We start from the raw sequence: 27,445 nt of genomic DNA on the forward strand, positions 1-27,445 counted from the left end.
AGACTTACATTGGAGCATACTTACACGAATGATAAATCTAATGGCTGCACACCCAGAAGTAGCCATAACTTTGGCGCTATTAGGAACCAGATTAAACAGAGTAGGCACAATGGATTCTGCGCCATGATCAAACTTGTTTCCCAGAACTGTTGAAAGATGGCTGGAAGGAATAGAGTAAAATTGGTTATCAAAACTAATTCAGCACTGATGACAGGAACTATAATTACTCTTTGTAAATAATAAAAAAACCTTTTCCCAACATGTTCCCAGCTTTGCATGTTACATTTAACATAGCCCATAAACATGCCTGGCTGGACCAGAACTTCAGTTTAAACCAGCTTTCAATTTCTAATGTCAATCAGCCAGATAGTCCTCCAATTGTCTTCCACAAATGTTTTTGAAGATGAACCACCCAGGTCCCTATTGCAAATCTGAAAACAGAAACATCTGAAGGCAGCCCTGTTTAGGGAAGCTTTTAATGTTTGATGTAACATAGTATTTTAATATTCTTTTGGAAGCCGCCCAGAGTGGCTGGGGAAACCCAGCCAGATGGGCGGGGTATAAATAATAAATTATTATTATTATTATTATTATTATTATTATTATTATTAAACCACACTCCTAGATAGGAAAGCCATTTGTCTTGTGATTCATTTGAACCAGCTGACTAATTGGATAGTTCATTATGCACCTCACCAAGGCAGGCCAATAAATGTACATGGGAACTACTGTCACAGTCAAGCACTATCATTTCTCCCAGCTAATCATGCATAAGGATAAAAGTATCTTCAGCAGATGGCAATTATACAAGTGTCTTGTCCTTTCACTTCATTTAAGGGATGCAATGAAAATCAGAAGAATGGTTATAATATAATAGCCTATTACAGGAAGCTATCATTTCCCCGCCACAACACACATATTTTCCTGGAATCCAGCCCCATATAAAGCACTGCATTTATCCCAGTGGAGAGGAATCTCTGGCCTGTGGCTGTTAGGCCAACCAGGCTTCCACGTTTGGCCTGCGAGGCTGGCTGAGCCAAACCACACCTGCCTTTGCAGCCACTGAGTGCTGTCTGAATTCAGTGCCTTACCCTGTTCCACTGCTTTCAGCAGCCACTGGATTCACTCAGTAACTCCCAATCTTGCCCAAGTATATCTGGCCCCTTCCAAAACAGTGAGGTGGAAAAATTCAAAAGGAAGAATTGGGCTTGAATTCGAACTGGGCTCAAAAGGAAGAACTGGGAGCAAACTGTGTCCCTGATTCAACCACCTGTCATATAACACCAGGGAATCGATAGAATCCTCCTCCCATCTCGATCAAAATGTCCTGCAGAAGGTTGGCTACTTTTGGATCTGGTCCTCCCACTGGATCCAGTTCCCCACCCGATTTAGTCTTATGAAATTTTCCCCACTCTTTTTTATCTGTTAAAAAACCCTAGGACTAATATGGATGTACTATAGAACCATACAGTGGTGCCTCGCAAGACGAAATTAATCCGTTCCGCGAGTCTCTTCGTCTTGCGGTTTTTTTGTCTTGCGAAGCACGGCTATTAGCGGTTTAGCGGCTTAGCGGCTATTAACGGCTTAGCGGCTATCAACGGCTTAGCAGCTTTAAGAAAAAGGAAACAAACTCGCAAGAACTCGCAAGACGTTTCGTCTTGCGAAGCAAGCCCATAGGGAAATTCGTCTTGCGGAACGACTCAAAAAACGGAAAACTCTTTCGTCTAGCGAGTTTTTCGTCTTGCGAGGCATTCGTCTTGCGGGGCACCACTGTACTTTGGTCATCCGGGTGCAGGATCCTGCACAATATCCTCTCCCAAATGAAGGCAGGGAATTGCCTGCAATTCTAAAGTCTACTCCAGCTCCTTTAACCACAATTCTAGGGGATCTATCACCCTCCAAGAACCAAATCCTACAAACACGTTAATATTTCTATCCATTCAGGTGCTTTTAAGAACAAAGCATGAGTACAGTTCATACAAAGAGGCTACTTGTTTGCAAACTGTTGTCTTATCTAGATGGTAGTAAGTAAACTTGAAATACTTTAGGTAACAGTGGGGGGTGCCAAGGCAGCCACAAATTATGCAATTTGTACTTAGGTATTTGACCATCAATAGTCTGTAAGAGGCCACAGAAAGCCCACAAAAACTCCTCCTCCTTCTCACTACCACCGTGCATGCCTACCTTTCTTTCTGTGCTCACTGTGTGTGTGTAGACAAAGAGAGAGATAGTTTGACTGTAGTAGTAGAACCTCTAACTGGTTTACAAGAAATAATGACTACCATGCTTCTTTATAATAATGTGCATGCTCACGAAGCGCAACTGATACATGAGATGTAGCCCGGAGGATCTTGCTAAGGGGTGGGCTCACAGCAACGGCATTTGTATTACTTTTAGAAATCTCTTTAAATAATGAGCTTCTCTTACAAAATGCTTCCCACAATGCTTTTGCCACAAGAGTCGCAAACATAAAACTGAAAGTGTGATTGATGTGAACGTATCAAATGCTTTAAAATAGAAAGCAAATCAAGTCTTATTATCAGCTCATGATTTTGAACATTTAAGATTAGAAATAGCGGGGTGGCCTGTGTCTGCAGTTATTATCACTGCAGGGCATACCACAATAATTCTACTTTGGATGATCTAATGCATATTAATATTCTACAAAATGAATGCCTTTCTGCAGCATTGTTTATGCCTATTTTTAAACATTATATCCCTTTAATACAAGCTCTGCTCTAGCAGGAAACTAATAATCTGCAAAATATGAGAAACTATCACACCTCCAAAGGAACAAAGGGCATGCAGATGCATAATGTGTCCTGCAGTTGTGTTCTAAGCTCTTATTCATGTTTTACATCAGTTATGTTACTTATCATAATTATACAGATACGTAAAGCTATGCCACATCTCTACTGTATTTCCAATAAGGACTTCACTATTCAACTGATTAAACCACAGCCAAGTACTGTAGTTTTGTATTATCAGTTTCCTTAGCAGATACTTACGCTACTGTAATGCATGCTTCTCTAACCACTTGTGATCTGAGATCTTTAGCTGATAATTTAAATGCTCCATCCAACAGCCGTAAATGCTGGAAAAATCCGTCATACTGAGCAGCTCCAGCAACAAGTAATGACCGGACCTTCTTGAGCTGGGGGTGGGGAGTGGGATAAAGGGGGGGAAAGAACTGGTATAATATCATTTCTGATTCCAAATGGATACATTTGACAATAAGCTACTGTTTGAGTCAAATAAATATGTACAATGTAATATTAAAAAGATATACCGCACTGGCTCGTTGATCCCAATCATGTTTATCATCTGACAAGATTTCTCTGATTTTATTTAACGTTTCTTCGAGTTCACGACTAGAATAAATCTGGAAAGAAAAGATGATGAGACTAAGGCTGGGTTTTGCAGAACTCAAGTAATCAAGCCAAGCAGCATTCTAGAAAGGTGGCAACCCTCTACTCTATGCGAGCGATAAGGATAAGAGGGATAAGAATTAGCCCATAACTGGTTATTGTTTATGTTTCTGATGGGCAAAGTCCGTTTCCACTGCAATCCTGCCAGATGTGGTTTCATTTGCTGTTTGGCAGTACAAAGTAGACATAGTATTACCGGTGAGAAACATTAAAGTGCTCAAACTTCTTTTAAAAAATAAATCATCAGCATGTTTTGGACCCAAAATTTTAGTTATCTGCTAGAAAAGTACCCTAACCGGTTTTTTTAGTCGCCACACGCCCAAATATTAATCAATATAAAATCCAACCGCAGAAGTGAGAGGAAGTTAATGAAAATGTTCTGTTTGATAACAAAGGAGTGCACCTATATTAAGCTTAGAAAACACTGTAAGGCAGATAAATGGGTGCAAGCAGTCCTATATATGTAGGGCTAAAATTTAATGGATGAAACTCAGCATCTTGAATTTGGATCTAGGAAATGGAACCAATGCAAATGGTTATGTTAAGTCTGCATTTCAGCATCCTGTTCCTCTTTTGGGGACAAACTCACTGGCGCCTATATGGATGCAGATGTACTAATTCAGCCTTTATTAACAAAAACCCAAGTAAATAATTAAGAAAATGTATACCAGGGTGATAAATGGCACGAAGAAGAAGAGAAAGGAAAAAATATGCTGGCTTGTATATATCTTTAAATAATTAATGCTATAAAATAATGTTGCTTATATTGCAGGCAGCCAACAGAGGGCAACAGAATACAACAAGAGCTTGTCCTACTCACACAGGAATTAAAAACCATTAAAACACTGAATTAATTGACAGCAACTATAAAAAGCACAATGTTTGGAAAGTTCACTGAACACTGCATAAGAATTTTTATCCTGGGGTTTTTCAGGTAAAAGAATTCCCGGCCTCTATTGATAAGGGTGGCTCTAACTTAAATTCCGTCTATTATTTTCTGTCTAAATCTTGGGGGGGAAATTTAAGTTATTATACATCCTACATTTGATTGGGATACTCCCGACTTTGTCAAAACAACAGCCTATATTCCAGGGAGTCAGAGGTAGACCAAAATTTCCCCACCTAATTGTTTTTATGGAGAAAATGTAACAAAAAATACAAAATCTGTCACCGAGCCCCTGCCCTTGAGCTGTTTCTCAGCAACATTCCTCGAATACAGATCAGTCCCAAGTTATGCAGGGGTTACGTTCCGGGGATGGTGCAGAAAGTTGAAATTGCGGAGACCCTCCTTGGAGCCCAAAGGTGAGGTCAGTGAGGGCGGAGAAGGCTCCAAAGAGACCAGAGGCACAGAAGGGCTTTGCTTACACTGCTCATCCTCCCCGCCTAACAGCTAACGTGCGCTGTAGCGAAGCAGCCGCCGCCGCTTTCCTGCATGTCCTGTAGCCTCCTGCTGACCCCAGAGCTTCCATTCTAGTTGTGGGTATTTTGGGATACAGTATTTTGGGTATGGACTGAAGGGAGAGCAGCGCAGAGGGTGTTTAAAGGGTGATCTCCACTTTACGCAATTTCACTTAGGTGCGCAGCAGCCCGGAACGTAACCTCCGTGTAAGTGGGGAGTTTGCCTGTATTTCTTCTCAATGCATATTTTAGAAATGTCAACCTTACTATAATAGTACTATAATAACAGCAAGCGCTTGCAAAAATGGTTTGCTTTACTGTGTTCTAATTGAACAGGAAGGACTTACGTATCCATACGAGAAAAGTTTATAGAAGTCACGCTGCAATGACCATCAATACAGTTTAAGCTTTAATTTCACACCATTTACACAAACAGTTTAGAGCTAGTGAAAATCAATTTTGATGTAGTTAAACAAAAAGGCCCGGGTATACTGGATTGTTGTTGGTGAAACTTTGAGGCCACAATGAGCCAAACAATTTATCAGAAATAACAGACCTTGGCTAAAATGACTGTATGTTTGTTATAGATAAGAACCATTAATATTCCAAAACTATGTACTGTAATTTCATCAGATGGCCTCCTGTTGCAGAGAGAATCCTAAAACGTGGCTGAAGCATATGCTGTCTCCAGCATGGTCTGTGCTTAGCTGTTGGCTCCTCACCTATTCTATTGTCCTAATGAAGAAGTATAGGTAGAATTATTATAGACTGATGAAACACACTATGCATATGTTTTGACAGTAGGAATTTAGATTTGTGAGTGTCACACATGCACTCTCTCAGAAGGATGCTGAGCAGAGAAACAATGAAAGCTAATGCTTTATCACATAAGATGCCTTGTCTCAATGCTGCTAGGACACCTATGACTGAAACAGAATTTAAGGATTATTTTGTTGGGCTGTTTTCCCTCCCCCAAGTATATATGTGTGTGTGTGCAAGTCACCTGCTTGCCTCCATTTAAAAAACATAATTGTTTTTGAAATTTGCTCTCAAAATATACTAACACATTTTGCTTAGTCTGGCACTTAGGAATGTACCTTGATGGTTCAAAACTACAACCATGCAATTTTATAATAGAATAAGTGAAATTTCAGCTAATACTTTATTTACAGGGAAATAAGCTGCAAATGCCTTGATCACTACCTTGTCCAATGCCCAGCTCAAGACAGACTCCTCCACAATATGTATTTAAGCCACTTAGGATTAATCCACTTTACCATAGCTGTCGTATGCCACAAGCAGATGTGGTCAGAGTCTTATCCTACAGATTCCTGACCAGTAAAACTCTCTCAAGACACACAAGTTCATGCAAGTAAGCTAAACTGCACCCTTCACTCTCATCCTACTCAATCTGACATGGAAGATTATTCCCAAATATATTTATAATTTAACACCTGAGTGTGTGAATTTAACTCAGCTACCAGACCTTCATTCATTCAAACCTTTTTAGCACACCTTTCCTTGAGTTCAAGGCAGCCCATGGAACTCAGTAAACATTCAGTTATTAAAAGAGGAGTGAAGCGAAAAACAAATTTGCAAAAAAATTTGAAGTGCTCCCAAATTGAAATCTTATCATGAACCAAAAAGACTTCACCTTACCTGTACAGTAGGAACATCTGTAAATGCCTTTATAAAATCATCTTCATCAACAGCACCAGCTCCTCCTTCCTTGGTGGTGCCTGTAAGTGATAAGACTGCAATTATATGTATTTGTATAAATGTTTGCTTGTACGTCTGCTTGTTATATTCAATAAAGCTTTGGTCTAATAAAAACAAAAACATGTATTTTACCTGGGATTTTAAGCTACTGTTAAGAAACAGTAAGACTCATTAAATTACTGGTTTTATTACGTAAGATACAATTTAAAATGCTTGAACTATCACAGGGTACTGCTGAATATTTACAAGAATGCCAGCCTTCCCTGCCAGGGCAACAAATTCTGTACCAAGAAAACCTGAATTCTGTCACCCATATAATTATGTAGATTTGCATAGTTTGCATAATTTATTCTGCCTCTCAGGGGTGGGCAAAAATGATGACAACAACTGTGGCTCTCCCATGCTCAAAGGTCAAAAGAAAGAAAAAAAGCACAAAGTCTAGTATCTCCAACCATAAAACACAAGGGATAAAAGCTGGAATCACTGGCAAGACAGACTGGAAGACAAAGATAAAGAAAAGTAGGGTGAGAATATAAAGAGCCAAAGGATTATTGTGCTTCTTAATGTGGTTCATCAATTAATACCAATGAAGTGAATTAGGCGGCAGTGATTAGGATGAAACTAAAGAAGGAGGAAGAATGCCTCCAGCCCAAGAAAGTGGCACTCTATATAAGCAGGGAAGTTAAGAAAGGTCAAAATTAGAAATTTCTTTGCATGGGTGAAAAAAAGATTTATGTCAGAGACTGAGAATTTACAAGACTGAGTTTGCCCCAAATATGTTTTCCATTTTCAGCATTTAGAAGCATTACACACAGCTGGCTTTACCAATGGCAACAAGTGGCTCAAAGAGGCTTATCACCAATGAACAATGAAACAGTGCTGTGTTCGCATGAACATATATTGGCTCAACAAGCTGCTATGGACAAGCCTTTGGGCTCCACATTCGTTCCTTGGTTCTCATGTGTGAGTATGGAACCAGGAAGTCTTCCATTAATAAAATTCCCCATTTCATCTGAATTGGGAAACTATGGTTAACAGCTCCATGACAATTCAGAATATAAACCAACTTGTAGCCATGGCTTAATATTTATGGCAGTGTTTTTAAACTGTGTTCCAGTGGTTCTTGAGAACTTTATTAGCAACGCCCCAATAAGGTAATGTGTAATAGTGACCAACCCAAATCAAAGTCTGTCCACTACTAGTAGCATTGTAGTGTGGAATCACAAGAGCGCACTCTGTGACAGTACACATGACTAGTGTGTTCATGTGACGCAAAGCTCACGTGAGACAATGGTAAGGCCTGACATTAGCTAAATGATCTTCATGAATCAAATGTGTATTCCTCAAAAGTGTACAGGGTTCCATGTGAAATGTTCAAGAAGTTCTTGGAGAACAAGTTAATTTAGGCAGTTCCCTGAAGGTAGAAAGTCTGAAAGCAAATGGATACTGCACCAGTCTGCAGAAATAAATAAGCAACATTTGGAGGAATCCATATTATTACTATTGTTATTAAAAGGAATGAAAACCGACACTTGCACTGGGCTAAAAGTATTGTAAATTAATATGTTAACACAGGCCTTAAAATGCAAAGCCTGTAATATAAAAGTTTAGACAACTAAAATGTGTTAGTTTCAAGCTTAGGAAAGCAAATGCTTTAACTAATTCTGTATATTAAAATGCCACTTGACATATCTTTAGGCAACTCATTAAACTTATTAGGCAACATATTTGTGACCTACTAGGTGAAATATAACTTTGCATGTAAATAAAAATAGCAATGTTCTTTTCACACTTGAGTGCATACACCTTTGCTAGAGGGCGACTTCTAGCAAATGTTTAAATTAGAAGAACGTAAGATATATGTGATCTGGCCCACACAACATGCTAAGCCAAATTGATTCTAAATTCCTATGCCCACATTTATGTTTTACTGCATCAGATTAGAAATGGCTACCACCTGAGTTTACATAGGTGAGATGGCTCATATGTCAAACTAAAAAAATAGTCTGTGTCAGTGTGAACCAGCAGTTCAAATACTCTCATAGCACTCCAATCCTGCTGCAAAATTAGTCAGAGCCCGGCTTGCCATGTCCTCCAAACCCAGGGTCAAGTTTTATTTCCTCCAAATAAACCACGAGTCATAGCAAGTTTGTCATGGTCGTTTGTTAGGAACAAGTCAACCTAGGTTTGGAAGACACAACAAGACATGTTCTACAGTTTTACTCCCAGTATGTAGTGAAGCAGCAGGGGAGGAATACTGCAGGGACATCTGCTATGGTTTAATGTGACATGAGAAATGAAGCCATGGGTGGTGTCATGTAACTGGAGTAGCTGTCAGTGGAGTCATGCCCAATAAGCTCCATCACAACAGAGGATGCAAAATGTGTGTGTCACCAATGAGAACATATGCCATATCAGTTATTTTGAATACATGTTTTTGTTGTATTTGAGGTCTCTGGATTCACCAACTTTTGAGAGAAGAGGATTACCATGCTTTTCTGTGTATGACAAGGTTTTTTTAACTCTAAAATAAGGTTAAAAATCGGGGGCGTCTTATACACGGATAGTGCACATGTGGGATGGGGGATTGGTTGCAGCTGCAAACATGAGCTTGTCAGCAGTGATTGGGTGGGTGATTAGTGGCTGCTGCAAGGACTGCATAGGATTGGCTGTTGGTGCGGCAATTGGGTGGCTGCGTTAAGAGCTGCTGTGGCAATTGTGTGTGTGATTGGCGGCTGCTGGTGGGGAGCGTGGATAAATACGGTATACACCTGAGCATATACAGATTAAAAATTAGTTTTTAGACACAATTTTTGTCATGCCTTTTATTAAAACTTTCTGGGGTCTCTGTTTCTGCAAGTTTTTCAGAAGTCGAATGTCTGACACGGCTTCCGCTTGAGTGCAAGAAGTTATTGCAGCCAACTGGAAGCTGCACCTTGGTTGTCGAACATTTTGGAAGCTGAACGGGCTTCCAGAACGGATTACGTTTGACAACCAAGGTGTGAATGTATATAGTCCCAAATTTCATTGAGGAGAAGGGAAACTGAGATACTTCTTTCCACGTTGGTGGAAAGGGGTTGCATGCAAGACAGCTTTCCACCAATGGCAAAATGTTTCAACACACTAATGAACATTCACATCCAATTTTGATTATTACCACTTTGAGCTAACACCAGAAAGAAGCCCAAGAACTATGTTACTCACACCACATGTACCAGTGCATTTTGGCTTACCTATTTTGGCTTAACAACTGTGCCAATCCAAGTTACACGTGCATGTTTTAAAGTTATTGTTTTCTTTGCCAGGGTTATGCATTATCAGAAAAATGAGTTTACTCTACTACACAAAGTAGAGGTGAATTGTTTTTACATCACACGTACAAAAACCAGGGAAGTATTGAATGAAGGTTCTATGGGTTTGGTTTTTGCTGAAACATCTAGTATCTATAAAGCCGAATCTTAGAAAATAAAAGAAATGAGGTACAAAATTTCAGAGGAAATTATAATAAAGAATAATTCAGACAAAACCTAGAGGAAAATGCTAAGAATTTACCAAAAAGTAAACTCAGATCCTTTGTATACAAATAAAAATTTTGGGTTTGCATTTCACCCAGCATCCAGTGCACACCTGTTGTGCTATACAGAATTATACAGGACAATGTAACCTTTTTTTTACAACTGCTATGTTTAATTGCCTGCCCAGGGTTGCAGCATTCATGTCCTACATCAGCGGTTCCCCAAGGGTGTGGTGTGCCACACTGGTGTGGCAGGAGAGGATGGCAAACGTGGTGAGAAGAATCAAGGACAATCAAAGAAACTGTTAAACATTTCAGTTTAGGGTAATGTACTATAGCATAGTATCAATTTTTATTTATTTATTTGCAGAATAGGGATAGATATTTTTTCAAAAAGAGAGCAAGAGCATCAAGTGATACGGAGTACAATCCTAGTTGTGTTTTCCAATAAATTTCTTATCAATAAAAAACTCAGCGTGGCATGAGCAAATTCTTATTTTGAAAGTGTGGTCCAGATAAGTTTCAGAACCAAAGCCCCAGCTGATCTTAAGGAGCTACCCAGTTCACACAGAAAACATGAGTAACAATCCTTCCAGCTTTCATAATGAAACATCTGCAACGATTTAAAACCACACAATAAAAGTCAAAATGGAAAATATAACATTAACTAAACCTTTCAGACAGACAACTGCATCTTAAATATAAATTCAGTGCATCAGTAGCTTGTATTAAATTTTGCTATTGTAATTTTGATTATACTTAAATGATCACAGTAAGAGAAATGTTATTTGCTTTAGAAAGTCCTGTTTCCAGCCATTTCAAAAGATAATAAATGTCTTCCAACTTAAAATTCCTAGGGACATGCATGTAAATATGTAAAACAGATTTGTCTATGAACCAAATCTGCCACACTTACACAGGAATTAATATCACAGCACTGTGGTGTGGTCTACATTCCCCCCCCCCAACAAATGGCTTGAGTCCACTTAAGATATTATTTTACCTGTTTCCAAGTTTTTATATAACAGCAGGGATGTTTCAGTATCAAGTAATGCATTAAAGCATTAGATTCATCACTATGCAATGTAAGTAAATATAAAATGTAAATTCAGCTATTCACAAGAGTGTGAACAGCTAATGATACAATACAAAACAAGCATTTAAAAACTTCACGTTCCGGTTCAGTTATGGTTCTCTGGATATTAACTGGAATATCATCTACATCCACACACATGCACTAATTCATGTATGCACACACTTTGCCAAGGTTCTTCACACTTTCTAGGTCTGCAAAAAATACTGCAGTTATGAATTAAACATTACCCTTCGAAGTTCCTCAATATGGCTGAGAAAGGGTCAGCAAAGAGAAGAAAGGCAAAAAAGGGGGAATGGGGAAGAACACTCAAGGGTCAATAGTTTGGTTTTACCTCCAACCTTAGGCCCACCAGCAGAACCTGGCTTTCTTGAAGTATTTGAGGGAGTTGCAGGTTTTTTGGCTGCAGGAACCTTGAAGGCTGAGGCAGCTGAAGATGGCCTGTTTCCATCCACTGACTCTTCATCATCAAAGCTTTTATCTGGAAAGGATGTTTGAAAACAAAATCTTGTGTTATAATCCTTTTAAAAAAGAAAGAAGTGCCTTTTGAGCAGCATTCACTCAGAAGTTGCCAAAAATCAAATAAAATCAATACTAATTATTACGCCCTTTGTCTTCAAAGCTGTAGACAAGTAATAAAAAGAAAAAGGGGGGAAAGCCATTTCATTTCATATAATGGCTTTGCAAATGATGGTGGGGGGGGGGAAAACATTTTTAAAATTCTTAATATTTCAACAAGAAAAAATATTTTACAAGGCAAGTATTGTCCATTTCTAATTTATTGCTAAAACCGAACTCTCGCAATTAAATTCATTCCCAGCATTTTAACAGAGAACAAAACCTCTGCTTTTCTACTACTCATGCTTGCCGTCTCTACTACACATCCTCCTCCCACAGTGTGTCTACTAACACTCCCTGCTTCATTTCTTCCACCCTGATTTCAGCACTTACAATCACAGATCCGTTTGCAGATCAGCCGCCTCATTCCTCTGACAGCTCTCAATGCCCCTTGCACTAAGATACTCTCACTTGCTCACATGGCCACATGGATGGAAAATCTCAGTGCTAATCAAAATATTCTGTGAAAAACTGTCAGAAAACACCATAGATCCACCACGGAGATTTGTGCCGGCATCCTTCTCTCTCTTCCCTGCACTAGGTACTGAAACAACCAATCGGCTGCAAGGTGACATCATCTCCTGGTAGCCACTGCCAGATGAAAAGGTGAAAATTCTTCACACATATAAATTCATTCCCATACGCAAACATTTGCAGCCACCGTTCTATAAGCTATTAAAAGAAATTTTAGAAGCATAATACTCTCTGAGACCTTAAGCTTAACCCCACCCTGCAAATTTCAAGGGTGTTGCCTTTTGCCTTGTAAAGTTTCCCTCCCATCTCCACAATTTTTGCTTTCATGATAGCATATTCCATTTAGCATCTCAGACTAAAAACCCAGCATTGCACAAATCAAATGAGACAATTTTACAGCCAGGTAAAAGAAAGCTGCATTTCTCTAGGACCCTGAAAACGTAAGGGAAACCCAACCTGTAGTTTCCCTCACAAACAAGATGGGCGAGGCTGACACACAGGGGCGTAAGGGAGATGCACACCCATGTCACAGACTTCCTTTCCCGGAACCTTTTATTATTATTATTATTATTATTATTATTATTATTATTATTATCATCATCCTGTCACAGGTCCCTCTAATTTTTGAAATTATTTGTTTATCCCCAGTGTGCTTCTATTTTGGAAAAATAAGACAACCTATTTGTGGAAAGCTGCATTTCCATGACATTAAAATCTATTTCTGCCCAAACTGTGATCACCTAGATTGGGAAAACATATATTAAATATCACAGGTGAAAACGTGGGTTTAGAAATACTGGCTTAGACCCCTGAGCAATTTATACAGGACCACTGACCTGCTTTGCTTGCTCTACCTAGCTATGTTTCTTAATTTAAGGTTTACAAAATGCTGCACATTTTTAAAAAATAAAATGCATTTCCTTCCATTACAGTGGTATCCAACTCTGAAGATTTTGCATGCAGGGGTATGTTACTATCAGAATGCAAGAGGAAGACATGAAACACATTATTCCATGAGTTACCATGGAAACCGTACTCTGCCTTTGCACATGAACTGGAAGACAACATTTCAGTTCTCACTACAAGAGACGCCTTTAACCCTTACGGCATGAGAATTCAGACACACGGCTGACTGTTTTAAGCATGGTGAAACCTCTACAAGTGCAGCATGAGAAATAATGCACTAAGGATAAAACTGAACCGTAAACAATCTCATTTCTTAGAGCTGGGTATCTTCTCAACATACAGTTACAAAAGTACACAGCAGAAGACAGTAGCTTTTACACAAAGTTTGTGTGAGATTTTAGGATTTCCTCAAAACACAAGAGGCAGCTACCTAGCCAGCTAATCTTAACCATCTATGAATCTTAACCAACACCAATCGTAGGAAAACTTCTGATCTGGATTTAGATTCTCTCTTCTATAGTTTAAGTTTCATGAACGGACGCTTTTTTTCTTGGGAAAGTTTAAAATTTGTTACCAAAAATAATACATGATTTTTTCTTGTAGGAGCATTATACAATAACCAGCAACACATGCTCAGGTGGTTAACACGAAGACAGCTCTGTAGCCATCTGAAATGTAGTCTGGGTTTCCTGCAAAGGACCAGATTATTAATTGGACTTCCTTCTCCTGTAATAGGCTGCCCAAACACCAAGACCATAATCTAGGCTCTGCTTCAGGAGTCCCAACTTCGGAGATGAATGCCCTCCTCAGGAAGAGCTGCCTGACATCTACACTAATGTTATTTAGGCACAAGGCACATGTGTTTTTTAAAAAATAAATATCCAGGTTTTTCAAGCTCATGTTGAAATTTTATTTTACGGAGTTTCTTTTGCACGTGCTGCTGTTGAAATTAATGGTTCTTCAATTTTTAGTGGTGTTGTATGATAGCTACCTTGGCAGCTCTTGGATGGTGGGGGTGCAGGGCATAAACGGAATAAGTAACTAAATGAGTAAATAAGATGAGAAAATTAGCCCTCAAAAGTTATTAGTCTGCATGGGAACTAGTAGGAGGGACAGCCCACTGCATTTCTATGCTGGGTTCAAAGGAGGCAGTCCCCCTCTTCCAGCAACCCACTTCAAATCACAGAATTGTAGAGTTGGAAGGGACCCTGTAGGGTCATCTAGCCCACCCCCTACAATGCAAAATAAATAAATAGATGAAGGAATATCAGCTGAAGCTTCCAGGACAGATGGTCATCCAACCTCTGCTTAAAGACCTCCATGGAAGGAGAGTCAAAAACATCCCGAGGGAGTCTGTTCCACAGTCGAACAGCTCTTACTATCAGAAAGTTCTTCCAGGTCCTTCAACTGTTCCTCATAAGGCTTGGTTTCCAGACACTTGATCATCTAGGCTGACAACCTCTGCACACATTCCAGCTTGTCAACATCATTCTTAAATTATGGTGCCCAGAACTGCACACAGTGTTCCAGGTGTGGTCTGATCAAGGCAGAATACTTCCCTTTATCTGGACACTATACTTCTGTTGATGCAGCCTGGAATAGCATTAGCTTTTTTTGCTGCTGAATCACACTGTTGACTCATGTTAAGCTTGTGCTCTACTAAGACCCTGAGATCCTTTTCACATGTACTTCTTGTGTGCCCTATCTTATATTTAAGGAGCTGGTTATTCCTGCCTGAGCGTAGAACCTGGTACTGTTAAACATGTGTCCCTGAGCACACGCACACCCATAAATAGAAGTCTACAAATGTCGCCATCACAAGTGTCCTTTTCAAGATCCTGAGCCTAGAGACACTCTGCAGCACTGAGACATTGCTTCTTCCATTGCAAACCGGAGAAAATGAGCAACAGAACACAATTTCCAGAGTTTGCAATTATTGCAGACTTACAGTCACGCAGAGCAGGTACATCGGTAAGCCACACCAACAGCTAACAGGAGGGAAACCATTACTATTGCTGTATGAAAGGAGAGCAAAGGGTGCTAGGGATCTGGCAGGCGGTGAGAGAGGCCGAAATGCAATGAGGCAAACTCCAATTGCAAATGAGGCGGGGTTCAGTCACACAGGGGAAAGACAGACAATTAGGAGAGGGCATCGAGGAAACAATAGAAAGAGAAAAAGTTGTACGTTTATTTTTGGGCAGTCATTTGGGCAGAATATGATCTTGGGGCCATTCTACAGTAATTATTTGTGGATAACCAGCCCTTCCACAAAACCAGGTTGCAGAGTATGCTCTATTCCCATTCAGAATATAGTACAATATGGAACCGAAAGTAGGTACAGTCATACCTCGGGTTGAAGTAGCTTCAGGATAAGTATTTTCGGGTTGCGCGCTGCGGCGACCCGGAAGTAACGGAGCGCGTTATTTCCGGGTTTTGCTGCTCGCGCATGCGCAGACGGTCAAAATGACATCACGCGCATGCGCGAAAGCGGCAAATCGCGACCCGTGCAGACGCGGGTTGCGTTTGCTTCTGGATGCGAACGGGGCTCCGGATGTTCGCATACAGAGGTACCACTGTACAGCGGAACCTCAGGTTGCGGACGGGATCCGTGACGGAGGCACGTCTGCAACCCGCAGAGTTCGCATCCTGAAGCACCGCGTCTGCGCAGGCACAATTTGGTGCTTCTGCGCATGTGGCAAAACCCGAAAGTAACCCATTCCGGTACTTCCGGGTTTCCCGCAGTCCACAACCCAAAAGCACGTAACTTGAAGTGGCCGTAACATGAGGTATGACTGTATATAACTTGTTAGAGCCCTGCAGTGTATGGTTCTCAAGAATGAATTGTCCCAACTGGTGAAAAAAACCCTGAAGTATCTTAACACTGGGAAGCATGTATGTTCCCTCGAGTTTCTGACACAAACCAAGGAAAATAATGAACACTGAGGTGATAGAAAAGAGAAGCCGTGTAAGGGTAGATCTCTCCTGGTGAAGCTTCACCAAGACTGGGGTTGCTGGGCAGACACAATCAGCCTTAAAGGGAGGGATGAACAGTGTAAAAAAAGGGTGTGTGAGATCTGGATTATTCAAGCTTCCCTGCCACATCACATTTAGGAATCTGCTCGCAAGTCTCCTTGCTATTGGTGCCAAGTGAAAAAGGTGGTGGTGGATGTCATTTGTAGAACTGAGGGACTATCAATAATGTAATAATAATAATGTAAATATTGGGTGTGCTGGCAAAAGCCCTTGCTTGGCACAGGCACACGCAGAGTGAAGTCTTAGAAGCAAAGGCACTACCTAAACAAGCGGCAGGTCTGTATTTCGTTCCAGATCTGTTACCTATCAGCATCGGGGATTCAGACATTTTGGTTTGGCAAGGTAGCCAGTCAGGCCTGCAATCCAGCCCCTTCCACAAGTCCTTTTTCATGCACGAAAATGCTAATGAGCTTCCAACAATGAACATACATAAGTGCAGATCAGCAATCCAGGAATCTTCAAGACATCACCCAAAACATTGAATTTGTGGATAGCGAAGCCTTGCATCCAACAGATGTGTCCAAATTCTTCAGGGGTGGAGTGAGGGTAGAACAGTGAAAGGGGTGATGGAAAATATAGAGATAGAATTGTTTCACTATGTTCTGTCTTGCTTATAAAATGGTTGATTTTTTTCTTTAAAAAAGACTGTTTAATTACAAAGAATACAAGGATTGAAAGTACAATTTGGTAATTATAGGGGAATGAAATCTGAAGACAAAAGAGGCAGCATGGGGAGGAAATATAACAAAATAGGGGAAATGGAATCTAATCAAGGAGTATAGTTTCCTTCTGACTGACAAAGAGGTTAGGAGGAGGAATTGACATAATATACAAGGGAAGAGTTGGAGTAAGAGAGAGATTAAAGAGCTGAAACACTAAGAGAAAGGAACTAGACTACTGTGGAAATTAGAGTGCATACCTGGACCTCTCCAGAAGAAAAGCCAGAAGAGAAGTCTGCAAATATAACTAGAAGCTGAATTCTGACATAACTTTTAAAATATGTATTGGCTTGCTTAGGGAAATCGGTTTAACTGAATATACTCTGGGTTTATTTAGGCTGCTCTTGTGGGTCAATGTTCAAGCTACTTAAAAGTGCCTTTTCCAAAACAGTAAAAGTTTTGTGTGGAGCAACAGTTAAGTAAACTGAGCTTATTGGGACTTTAATGTTTCTGAAGCCTTATTAAACTAAGTTAGAAGTTAGAAGTTAGAAGGACTCTTTAATAGGAGGCAGCAGGGGCGGGGAAATATAAACTTGGTGATAGTGGTGAAGAAACTACACATCAAGATATCCTTCCTTTTTCAGCACCCTATGAGCAGTGTCAAGACAGGGTCCTCCTTGAATTTTAAGTGCCCTGTACTCATGGAAAAGAATTCTGCGCAAGCTATGGGGCCACAAATACACAGGCAACAATTTATATAAACCTGCTTCCCTCCTTTCACTCAAATTCACAATAAAACTTAAAGAACAGCAGGGCTGTGTTTTCAGACAGTACAAGTTTATCTAGGAATTTTATTCCAAGGCTCTCTGAAAAGACATTATTTACTTGATGGTAAAACCTTTTATTGATTGAAGCAATACATATGCCAAAAGAAATTTGGCAAACTACTGACATAAACAATAGCTGATTAATCACTACAATAATTCATGGCAAAGTAAACAGATGAGGAATTAAAAAGAACACACTATAACAAGCTGAAATAAAGTAACTGGATGTGTGATTGTCCCTCAACCCAACAGATTAGTAGAAATTACTAGCTATGCAATACTTCTGCTTATTAGCAACCAAATACGGAATACCAAAAACATGAGCTGGCTTTTGCACTGGACATAATGCACTTGAGAACATTTGGCTGAATAAAATCAAAATGTTGTAATAATTACAACCGGCTTTGCTTGTTATATTGATTCATTTCAGAGATGAGGAAAGACATTACCTTTCCCAAACATTTGTTGCTTTCTAGGATTTTGTGTATGGCTGCCATACTTTAATCTTCTGCCATGTCAAAAAGGGACAACACGGATCAAATTTTCAGGGTGGATTCTAGAGCAGCCAGACTAACAATAGATATTTTAGACTAGACAGGGCAGGTTCCTTGGTGGATCGATAAATAGGACAGGAATATGATCATAAGTTACTGCTTTAGTTTCCTTTCTCCACACTCTCATTGCTAGGCAACTATAAGCAGCTAGACAGGATGGGTTGGGGGGAAAAAAATGATATAATGGAAAAGGGTAAACGAGCAGGCAGTGGCCGTCCAAGGCGGAGCCAGAAATAACTGCAAAGTGGAAAGACTGCTTTCATTGGATCCAATGCCAAAGAAGCAATCAATTCTCACCACTAATCAGTAACTTGTTAGGGACCTACATTGAAACCACTTTTACAGGCACATGTCAATGAATTCTGAGAAGCGGAGGTTGGCTGACTTCGAGCCCCTCCAGAGATTGCTGAATTCAAACCAGTGTTGGAAACTCAGATATAAAAGCTATTTGCCAAATGGCCCCTTAAGCCTAGGTTGCGGGCGCCGCAACAGGATGTCTAAGCGCCTAAAAAATAGAAAGACTGAAAATGAATGAACTCCAGCTAAAATCCTACGCTTATTTTTCATCAATAAGCTTTTTTATGTTTGTTGTTTTATTATGTTTTTATATGTGCTGGAAGCCGCCCAGAGCAGCTGGGGCAACAATATAATAATAACAATAATAATAATAATAATAATAATGTCACCTGGTCCTCATCTAAAGACTGCAAATAACAAAGCCATGCTTCCCTTGCCTGCCCCGCTAATATTCTTATGTGGATTCCCCCCCCCCCCAGTCTTCAGAGAGTGGCTGGAAATCCTCCTTTCCTGCCACTTTGCAGACAAATTCCCAAACAGCCTCATCTAGCACCAAGGAGAGCAGTTGTGTGTGGAAAATGGCACCAGTAGGTATGTTAGCACCTGTGTAAGTAGTACAAACATGAAAACTTAAAAACCCATTATGGAAAAGCAATGGAACTTTTGGGAATCAGGTGGTGGGGCAATGGGGAAGACTGGGAAGGAATGCACCCAGGAGAGTTGCTCCTGATCTTGAATTCTGTTATGGGGACTTTACGTTTTGGGCATTGACAGTGTTTCATCTCAATATTCAGTAGCTGTCCATGAGGCAGAACTCGAACTGACCCAGCAAGCAGTTAACCAGATGAATCACTCTGACACCTATTCAATGGGCACAAGGCACAGCTCAGGGACACTTGATGCACCATCCTTCCTGAAGCTAGAAAGGGAGGCCACTTGGCAGTGTACTGAGTTCCACTGAAGAAGGGTGGCACGTCCACATAATAAAAACAAATTTCTGGCAGGACAAATGATTATTGAAATAACTGCGAGATATAAGCTAGCAAACTGCAGGCAATTCCTGGGCATTTTTCAGCTGAGATGAATATGGCACAAAAAGCAGTAAGGAAAAAAGGAAAAGGACCCCTGGACAATTAAGTCCAGTCAAAGGTTACTATGGGGTGCGACGTTCATCTTGCTTCAGGCCAAGGGAGCTGGCGTTTGTCCACAGTTTTCCAAGTCATGTGGCCAGCGTGACTAAACTGCTACTGGTGCAACGGAACACCATGATGGAAGCCAGAGCGCATGGAAACACTATTTACCTTCCCGCCGCAGCGGTACCTATTTATCTACTTGCACTGGTATGCTTTCAAACTGCTAGGTTGGCAGAAGCTGGAACAGAGTAACGGGCACTTACCCCGTTGCACAGATTCAAACTGCCGACCTTCCGATGAGCAAGCCCAAGAGGCTCAGTGGTTTAGACCACAGTGCCACCCATTCCCAAAAAGCAGTACTGGCTGGGCATGAAGGATCATGACTTGGTACAGGGCTGTTAGCAGTACTTTGACCTCCCCACCCAAAGAACTGCTGACCGGCCACTATCACCTTAGATAAAAGTTATCAATTATATAGATTAAAGTTCCTCAATCAGACATCCATCAACAGCTTGGCCTAACCTATCAATACACAGCAAGTGTAGAGAGTCTGGAGGACAAGGTTCTCCCCGAAACACACACAGTTTTCTGGTTACCATTGGTCATACAGTCAAATAGTAAACTGCTTAAAGGATTAATTAGAGCAAGAAAGAGAGGTGTGTTGTTTTAAAAGATTAATGCCTCCGGGAACCATGCAGAGTCCAGTTCCCCAGCACCTCTCTGAGCAGTATGCTAGATCACTTGAAGGCTCCCTCTTCTTCACATGAAATGCAGTAGACTCAACATCATCCTCAATGTATGGAACCTGTGTCTCTGTGATGATCACTTCTTCATTACTTTCTTCCTTCAAACCCTGTATTCTGGCTCATCTGTTGCTGCAGTAACAGCAATTGAGTAATAGGAAAAGCTGTGTTATGCAGCATGTGAGAAGGGCAAGAGGGTAGAAACAAGAGAGAGTACAAGCTACTCCCCACTTATGTGGGATTATGTGCGTATAAGTGAAATTGTGTAAGTGGGACGCACCCTCTAAACGCCCTCTCTGCTGCTCTCTCTCCAATTCAAACATATCCACAACTAGAACTGAAGCTCTGAGGCCAGCAGGAGGCTGGAGGATGTGAGGGAAAGCAGCAGCTCCTGCTGTTGCACTACCCTGAACATCAGCTGTTCAGCAGGAAGGCTGAGCAGCGTAAACAAAGCCCCACTGCACCTCTGGTCTCCTTGGGGCTTCCCCGACTCTCACTGACGAGCTCTGGACTCTCCAGCTCTATCCCACCATTTCCGCAGTTGAACTGAATTATTCAGTTATTTCCCAGTGCTACGTGTATACTGTGTCAAGCACAAGTCCATCATGTAGGGGGACACCTGTATCAAGGCAACTCTTGCTGAAGCATGTGTGCAAGTGAATGGGTGATTGGTTGGTCAGGTCCCCAAAGCAGTAGCAGAATATTAACACAGGAAAATACAATAAAAGTATACTGCAAAAGTACAATAAAAAGGAAAAATATGGAACAATAAGAAAACACCAGTCACCAAATGCCCCCCGCAATTCCACTTGATATACCTTTGTGAGCTGAATTCATGCTCTCACGACAGATACAGCTCCCCAACTTTCCACTTCTCACTTAGGAGACAGGTGAATGCACACACACACCCCTTAGCCCATGGGTAGGAAAACTAAGGCCCGGGGGCCGGATCCAGCCCAACTGCCTTCTAAATCGGGCCCCTGGACGGTCCGGGAATCAGCGTGTTTTTACATGAGTATAATGTGCCCTTTTATTTAAAATGCATTTCTAGGTTATTGTGGGGGCCTGACTGGTGTTTTTACATGAGTAGAATGTGTGTTTTTATTTCAAATGCATTTCAGGGTTATTTGTGGGGCATAGGAATTCATTACTATTTTTTTCAAAATATAGTCCGGCCCCCCACAAGGTATAAGGGACAGTGGACTGGCCCCCTGCTGAAAAAGTTTGCTGACCACTGCCTTAGCCCAATCTTTCGCCTAAGAGCAAACCTATCCTGAGCATGGGAGAATGCTCACACCCGAAGCAGCAAACCCCAATTACTCTGGTTACGCTCCTTTGCAGTAGGGAGGGGAAAGGGAGAAAGGAGGAAAGGTCAGGCAAGGTCTGTACCCACTTCCAAGTCATTATCTTCTCCTGGAGTGTCTAAGGCAATAATGTGAACTAGGTGGAGTACATCAAAATAGTATTTCAGCAATACACCAAACTGTACCCATCACTGGATCACAATAGTGAGGTGCATAAAAAGATACGTAAATGATGTTCCCCATCTCTTGCTCTCTTCAACAGCCCCCACCACACCCCCTTTTCACACAGTGCATAGACACCTCCTTGCAAGCCTCTAAGGAAAACTGCAACTGTAGGGGAAGACAATGGTGGAGAACTTTCCTTCTATAAAAGGTAAGGGTAAAGGGACCCCTGACCATTAGGTCCAGTCGTGGCTGACTCTGGGGTTGCGGCGCTCACCTAGCTTTATTGGCCGTCTATACGCTTCTTTAAATTCACCTCCCTTCGTGTTAAAGACATTGCAAAAATGGTTACAACAGTACGTATTTAAAAGGAACTGAAGTATTTATTTTATTATTGAGTTCATATCCCACTTTTCCTCCAGGGAGCTCAAGGTAGCAAATGATGGTTCATTCTGCCCCTATTTTTATCCTTACAATAACCCCTAGGAGGCAGGTTAGGCTGAGAAACAGTGAACGGCCTAAAGTCACAGAGTGAGTTGTATGGCTAAGTGGGGATTTGAACCCTGGTGTTTCAGGTGCTAGTCTAACATTCTAACTACTATATCACATTGGCACCATGTACATTTAAATACAGCTTTTTTAAAAAAAGCAGACACTAAAAGATAATAAAGCAGCATTAAAATGTGTGAACCAGAGATTTAAACAACTTAATTTGCACCGAAATGCTTTTCTTATTAGTATTGCACAAAAAATTCATATTAAAGACGAATTATATTACGTACTCTTGGAAACAGCTTACAAAATATGGGTAGAATGTATTTACTGATTAACCCTTTTGCACATAATTCTTATAGGTCGTGCAAAGAATGAAACGTAATCTTTGTTATTAGCTGCTTAGAAGGCTATGGGGTAAGCTATACACTTCCAGTCCACTGATTACTATTAAGTGTTTCACTTTAGAATAATTTCGTCTTCCCTACAGCAAGTGCTGCCATTTTGTAAAGGCACTTGCTTTATATTATCTCACACCCATCCTTGTTACTGTTGCATGTACAGTAAAGTGCTTTAAAAGCTTCCCGCTGCAAGACCTGATCATTAACAGTCCTGACAAAAGAAACAATTATGATTTAGTGTTAAAGGGCATTCCTGAATCTTACTGAATAAACTTCATGGGATACTATCCTGAGCGATTCTGAGGAAGGAAGCTTACACAGCGATAATAAACTATCTTACACAAAGCTGAGACTACTACTTGGGAAAACAGGCGTCAAGAACTTGCACTTTGCAAAAAGTGCACACGTGCACGCAATGAAATGTCAATAAAAAGCTACAACTATTTTGCCACTGTTAAAAGGTACATTGTAAGATACACCCTCAGTCCTGGAGAACCTTTATTGCAAGAATGAACCCCAAAGCTTGCAGTTCTGATGCAGACCACGCACTGAGAGCCACTTACGTGATGCAAGCCTTTTTTTTAACGGGAGGAAGCGAACAGAGACTACTGCATCCTTAGCAAGTGTGTTAGCTTTGCATCAGTTTGGATAATCTGAGAAACCAGACTCAAAGTGCAGGTATTTTCATGTCTGCAACCATCTTTTAATTCTAGGCGCTAAAGTAATTCAATAGTCAGTCACTCCTCTATAAAAACTTTAATATTAGGCTGTTCTTTGCAGCTGTGTTCACACCAAATACTTTGTGTTAAAATATGGAGAGGTATATTACCCACACCACAAGCAAGCTATTGTAAGATCTCTTCAGTCACATTAACTTTCATACCTCAGGTAGAACACATAAAAGGGCATTTTGAAGTAAGAGGACATAAGCGTTAAGAGTCTATTTGATTTGAGAAGAGGCATTGTGGGGGGATAGCACATTCTTGGGGGATAGTGACAATCTTCCTACAAGGAGTCATCTGCATCTGACTGTTCCAAATCATCTGCATTCCCTCCACTTGTATGCAGACTGAGCATTCCACACCTCCATAGGTGTGTTCAGTATGTTCTCCAGTCAAATCCAGGATAAAGGGCTAATAAAAAAAAAAGAAAAACAGATCTTGTTTACCCTTGCTGGCTGATTTTTTATATATATATATTTGCACACAGATCTAGTTAAGGGTTTGAGACTACCCCATTACATCTCAGAAATGGGAAACATAGCTCAAGAGGAAAATGTTTCCTCCATCCAAGGAAACATATACATTCCCTTCCTTATCCCACTTTCTTGCCATTTGCAATTTAGCAGCTACTTGAACTATGGGAACAGAGGTGCCAGAGAAGCTGTCCAGCAATTACTCTACTTTTCTTGCTTCTCTGAGAGACTGGAACAGGCCTAGGGGCTTTGTGGTCTTCCTCTCTAAAGAGATAAATGCATGAACTGGGAGACCACTTTATCCAAACATGACATTCCTCTAATCCTGGACAATGAAACAGACTTTCCTTTAAGTTTCAGCATCTAGGAATAAAGGAGCTCACACATTTAAATAACTTTGACCTCCCAATTTCAACAAGCACAGAGGGAAGCAAATACCTGAACAGTCTCTGAACCACACATTTATTTAGGCATTTCTAATTTGGTTTGGTAGCAATCTCACATTGAAAATTCCCAAAGCAAATACTTTTGGGGCAACTCTTGCCTATAGAGAAGTTTTTAATATTTAATGCTGTATTGTTTTTAACACTTGATTGGAAGCCGCCCAGAGTGGCTGGGGAAACTCAGCCAGATGGGCAGGGTATAAATAATAAATTATTATTATTAGTAGTAGTAGTAGTAGTAGTAGTAGTAGTAGTATTGGTATCTTCAGTTCACAGAGGTCAACACTGGTGCAACAGAAAATTTGCAAAACGTTTAAATCGACTGCCTTTATTTTGTTAGCAGCTGAGAAAACAAGTTTGCATTTCATATATGTAAAACCATTTTGGAACTTGGCAGAGATGGTGCCAGTTGGTCAGTGTCATGCCACTGCTTTACAGGTTTCTTAATAAAGATATCAGACACATTATATAGTTTATTGCTTCAGCAGTTCTGTCTTGGAGATTTATCCACTTGGCTGACATCATTTTGCTAAATCCTTCCTTGAAATGTAGATTTCCAAGGAGATTATGCATGCTCAGGAAGCTGCTGGTTCTAGCAAATTCATAACTGTTGTTCTTCCAATAGGCGAGGCTCAATTGAAATAACAACAAAGGGAATTCAAAAAAGTTATGAATTTGCTAGAATCAGCAGCTCCCTGAGCATGCATAAGGGCATTCACTGCACCAAAAAAGTGGACACTTTAGAAACACATATTTATCAACAATATGAATATTATAAGGCACGTTCATGGCTGAGGTCTCCTGCGCCAATACAGTGGTACCTCAGGTTAAGAACTTAATTCGTTCCGGAGGTCCGTTCTTAACCTGAAACTGTTCTTAACCTGAAGCACCACTTTAGCTAATGGGGCCTCCCGCTGCCACCGTGCTGCCGCCGCGAGATTTCTGTTCTCATCCTGAAGCAAAGTTCTTAACCCGAGGTACTATTTTTGGGTTAGCGGAGTCTGTAACCTGAAGCGTCTGTAACCTGAGGTACCACTGTACTGATAGGCATGAACTGCTCTTAAGTGACACATCAAAATGTTGGTTTCAATTCAAGGAACTTGGTTGTGTCTTCCTACCTCTGGCTACTGCCCTTGAAGCAGACTGATCCATTAAGCAAGAATTTTCTCAATCGTAATCCACAATTTAGTTTTCAGAAATGTTTGTGAATAGTTGTTTTTACTTGTAACATAATAGGTCTTATAACCAACTGAAGGCATTTCATTCTCTATGTCGCAGTCAGTAAGAATTGTATGGACAACACCTAGCAAATAAGACTCGGCAAATGACCCAAAGCGGCCCCATAATATTTTGTACTTTTATGTAGTAAACTGCCCTGAGATCTATGGGTATTGGGCGGTATACGAATTTAATAAATAAATAAATAAAATAAATTATAAAAGCAAAAACTAAGGGTTAGATTCAACTAGCCTAGTGCACTAGTGAAGTGCACAAGAACTCCTGCTAGCTCAACAGGGCTTTCCCCTTCCTCCTTTCCATGCTCCAGAACAGTGTGTGGTGGGGTAGAGAGGAAATATTGTTTGGCCCACCAAGCAGAAATGCTTCCACTGGGGCAGAATGATCAAATCAGTGCGATGTTGAATTCCACCTTTGCCTTTATCAGCATTTTTTATAACATAACCACTGAGTAGTAAAGAGTTGGTCTCAGTCCAATTTAAAAAATGGACAAGGATGCACATCACAAAAAACCCCACCACAATAGCTGGCAACTTAACTGGCCATCTTTATGGGCATTTCAAAAACTGGATTTCAGTAAGCAGGAATTGGTATTTCAGAACACACAGAAACTTTTAAAAAAATACAGTCTACCACAAGTAGACATTTTTTTTTTAAAAAAAATCTAGTTAATAGAGATTAATTAAGTAAACACTCTTAAGTTTACTTATGTCATGTAACATTATACTTAACTGATGCATTTTGGACTCCCAACAAAGTAAGTCACACAAGGCAGTCATGATTAACAAGTCTCATTGATTTCAATGGGGCTAAAGGATGACTAACTAGCCTGCAGAACGTCTTGATATACCAGCCTGTATCAACCAATTATTTTGTGTTACTTCATTTTTTTCCCTTGTGATGTATTTTTCAACTGGCTCTTTAAAAAATGGGGCTTGATTTTAAAGGGTTCAATATAACCAAAGCTACTTAGTATGGAAATTTACTTTTCTTCTTATTAAGCTCTGCTTTTCAAAGCATGGGGCCAATCTGGCATCATCTTCTAACCTTGTATATCAAAACCAGCCTCTCACCTGGTATATGTTAAGGCAGACTCCTTTTGCATAACAGTCTCTCACTTTTGGGTTTAAATATATTTTGGAAATATTTTTTTAAAGTTGTGACTATTTCACATATATGCATCTCCACATAAAGTAGGATGTTAAGTGACCATGTGGAGACTTTACTACCAGAAAACTATGCAGACAAATGAAGTCTCAAGGAACATTAATTCTGGTTAAAATTTAAGAGTTTATAACAGACCCTCCAACCCTGGGGGAAAATAGGCATTTACAATGGACATTATACCCAACTAAAGGATTACCAATTACAAGGGGGAACCACAAGAACAGGGAACTAAGGGTGGACATAGACCTGACTCTAGCAAATGGAAGTATCCTAAGTGGAATTCCCACTGGTGGAGGGCAAGACAAATTTTGAGGATTTCCCCCTCCTACTACAAGCCCCAGGGCTACTTTGTGCAGTGCATGAGGGTTGGGGGACCCTCGTAAGCAGCATGGGTGTGGGGGCTGAAGGAGGAAGGGGCAATCCACAGGCAAGATCCCTGCACTGGATCAAAAACCTGCTGCATATTCAAGGGACATTTCTGTCAGCGGAAGTCAGAAGATGAAGTTTGCATCAAACCCTAGGTCTCTAGTTTTGTGGGCTTTTTTTTAAGGTGGGGGAATCTGGCCTCCTCCCAAGTAAAATTTTCTACCCTGCCCTCAAAGACAAAGACACAAAGAGCCCTGATGGAAATGCAAATTTCCTTTTCCTC

The 27,445-nt window shown here is 40.6% G+C and overlaps 1 protein-coding gene across 31 annotated transcripts in view; it reads right to left on the reverse strand.

The window, feature by feature from the left end:
- The window catches only part of CLASP2 (cytoplasmic linker associated protein 2), a 118,209-nt gene that overhangs the window by 56,225 nt on the left and 34,539 nt on the right, over positions 1 to 27,445 (reverse strand). For 25 of the 31 annotated variants that reach the window (XM_080975703.1, XM_080975714.1, XM_080975733.1 and 22 more), the window contains 5 exons: positions 11,487 to 11,633; positions 6,486 to 6,565; positions 3,290 to 3,382; positions 3,009 to 3,154; positions 25 to 160 (listed from right to left, as the gene is read on the reverse strand). In XM_080975703.1, coding sequence (XP_080831829.1) covers positions 25 to 160; positions 3,009 to 3,154; positions 3,290 to 3,382; positions 6,486 to 6,565; positions 11,487 to 11,633 — 602 coding nt within the window. Of the gene's footprint in view, positions 1 to 24; positions 161 to 3,008; positions 3,155 to 3,289; positions 3,383 to 6,485; positions 6,566 to 11,486; positions 11,634 to 12,103; positions 12,287 to 27,445 lie in introns of those variants that run through there. The other 6 variants (XM_080975722.1, XM_080975724.1, XM_080975726.1 and 3 more) reach the window with 4 other exon arrangements.

The sequence above is a fragment of the Podarcis pityusensis genome (genome assembly GCF_964106645.2).
Source record: "Podarcis pityusensis genome assembly, chromosome: 12".
In the NCBI taxonomy this organism is placed as follows: Eukaryota; Metazoa; Chordata; class Lepidosauria; order Squamata; family Lacertidae; genus Podarcis; species Podarcis pityusensis.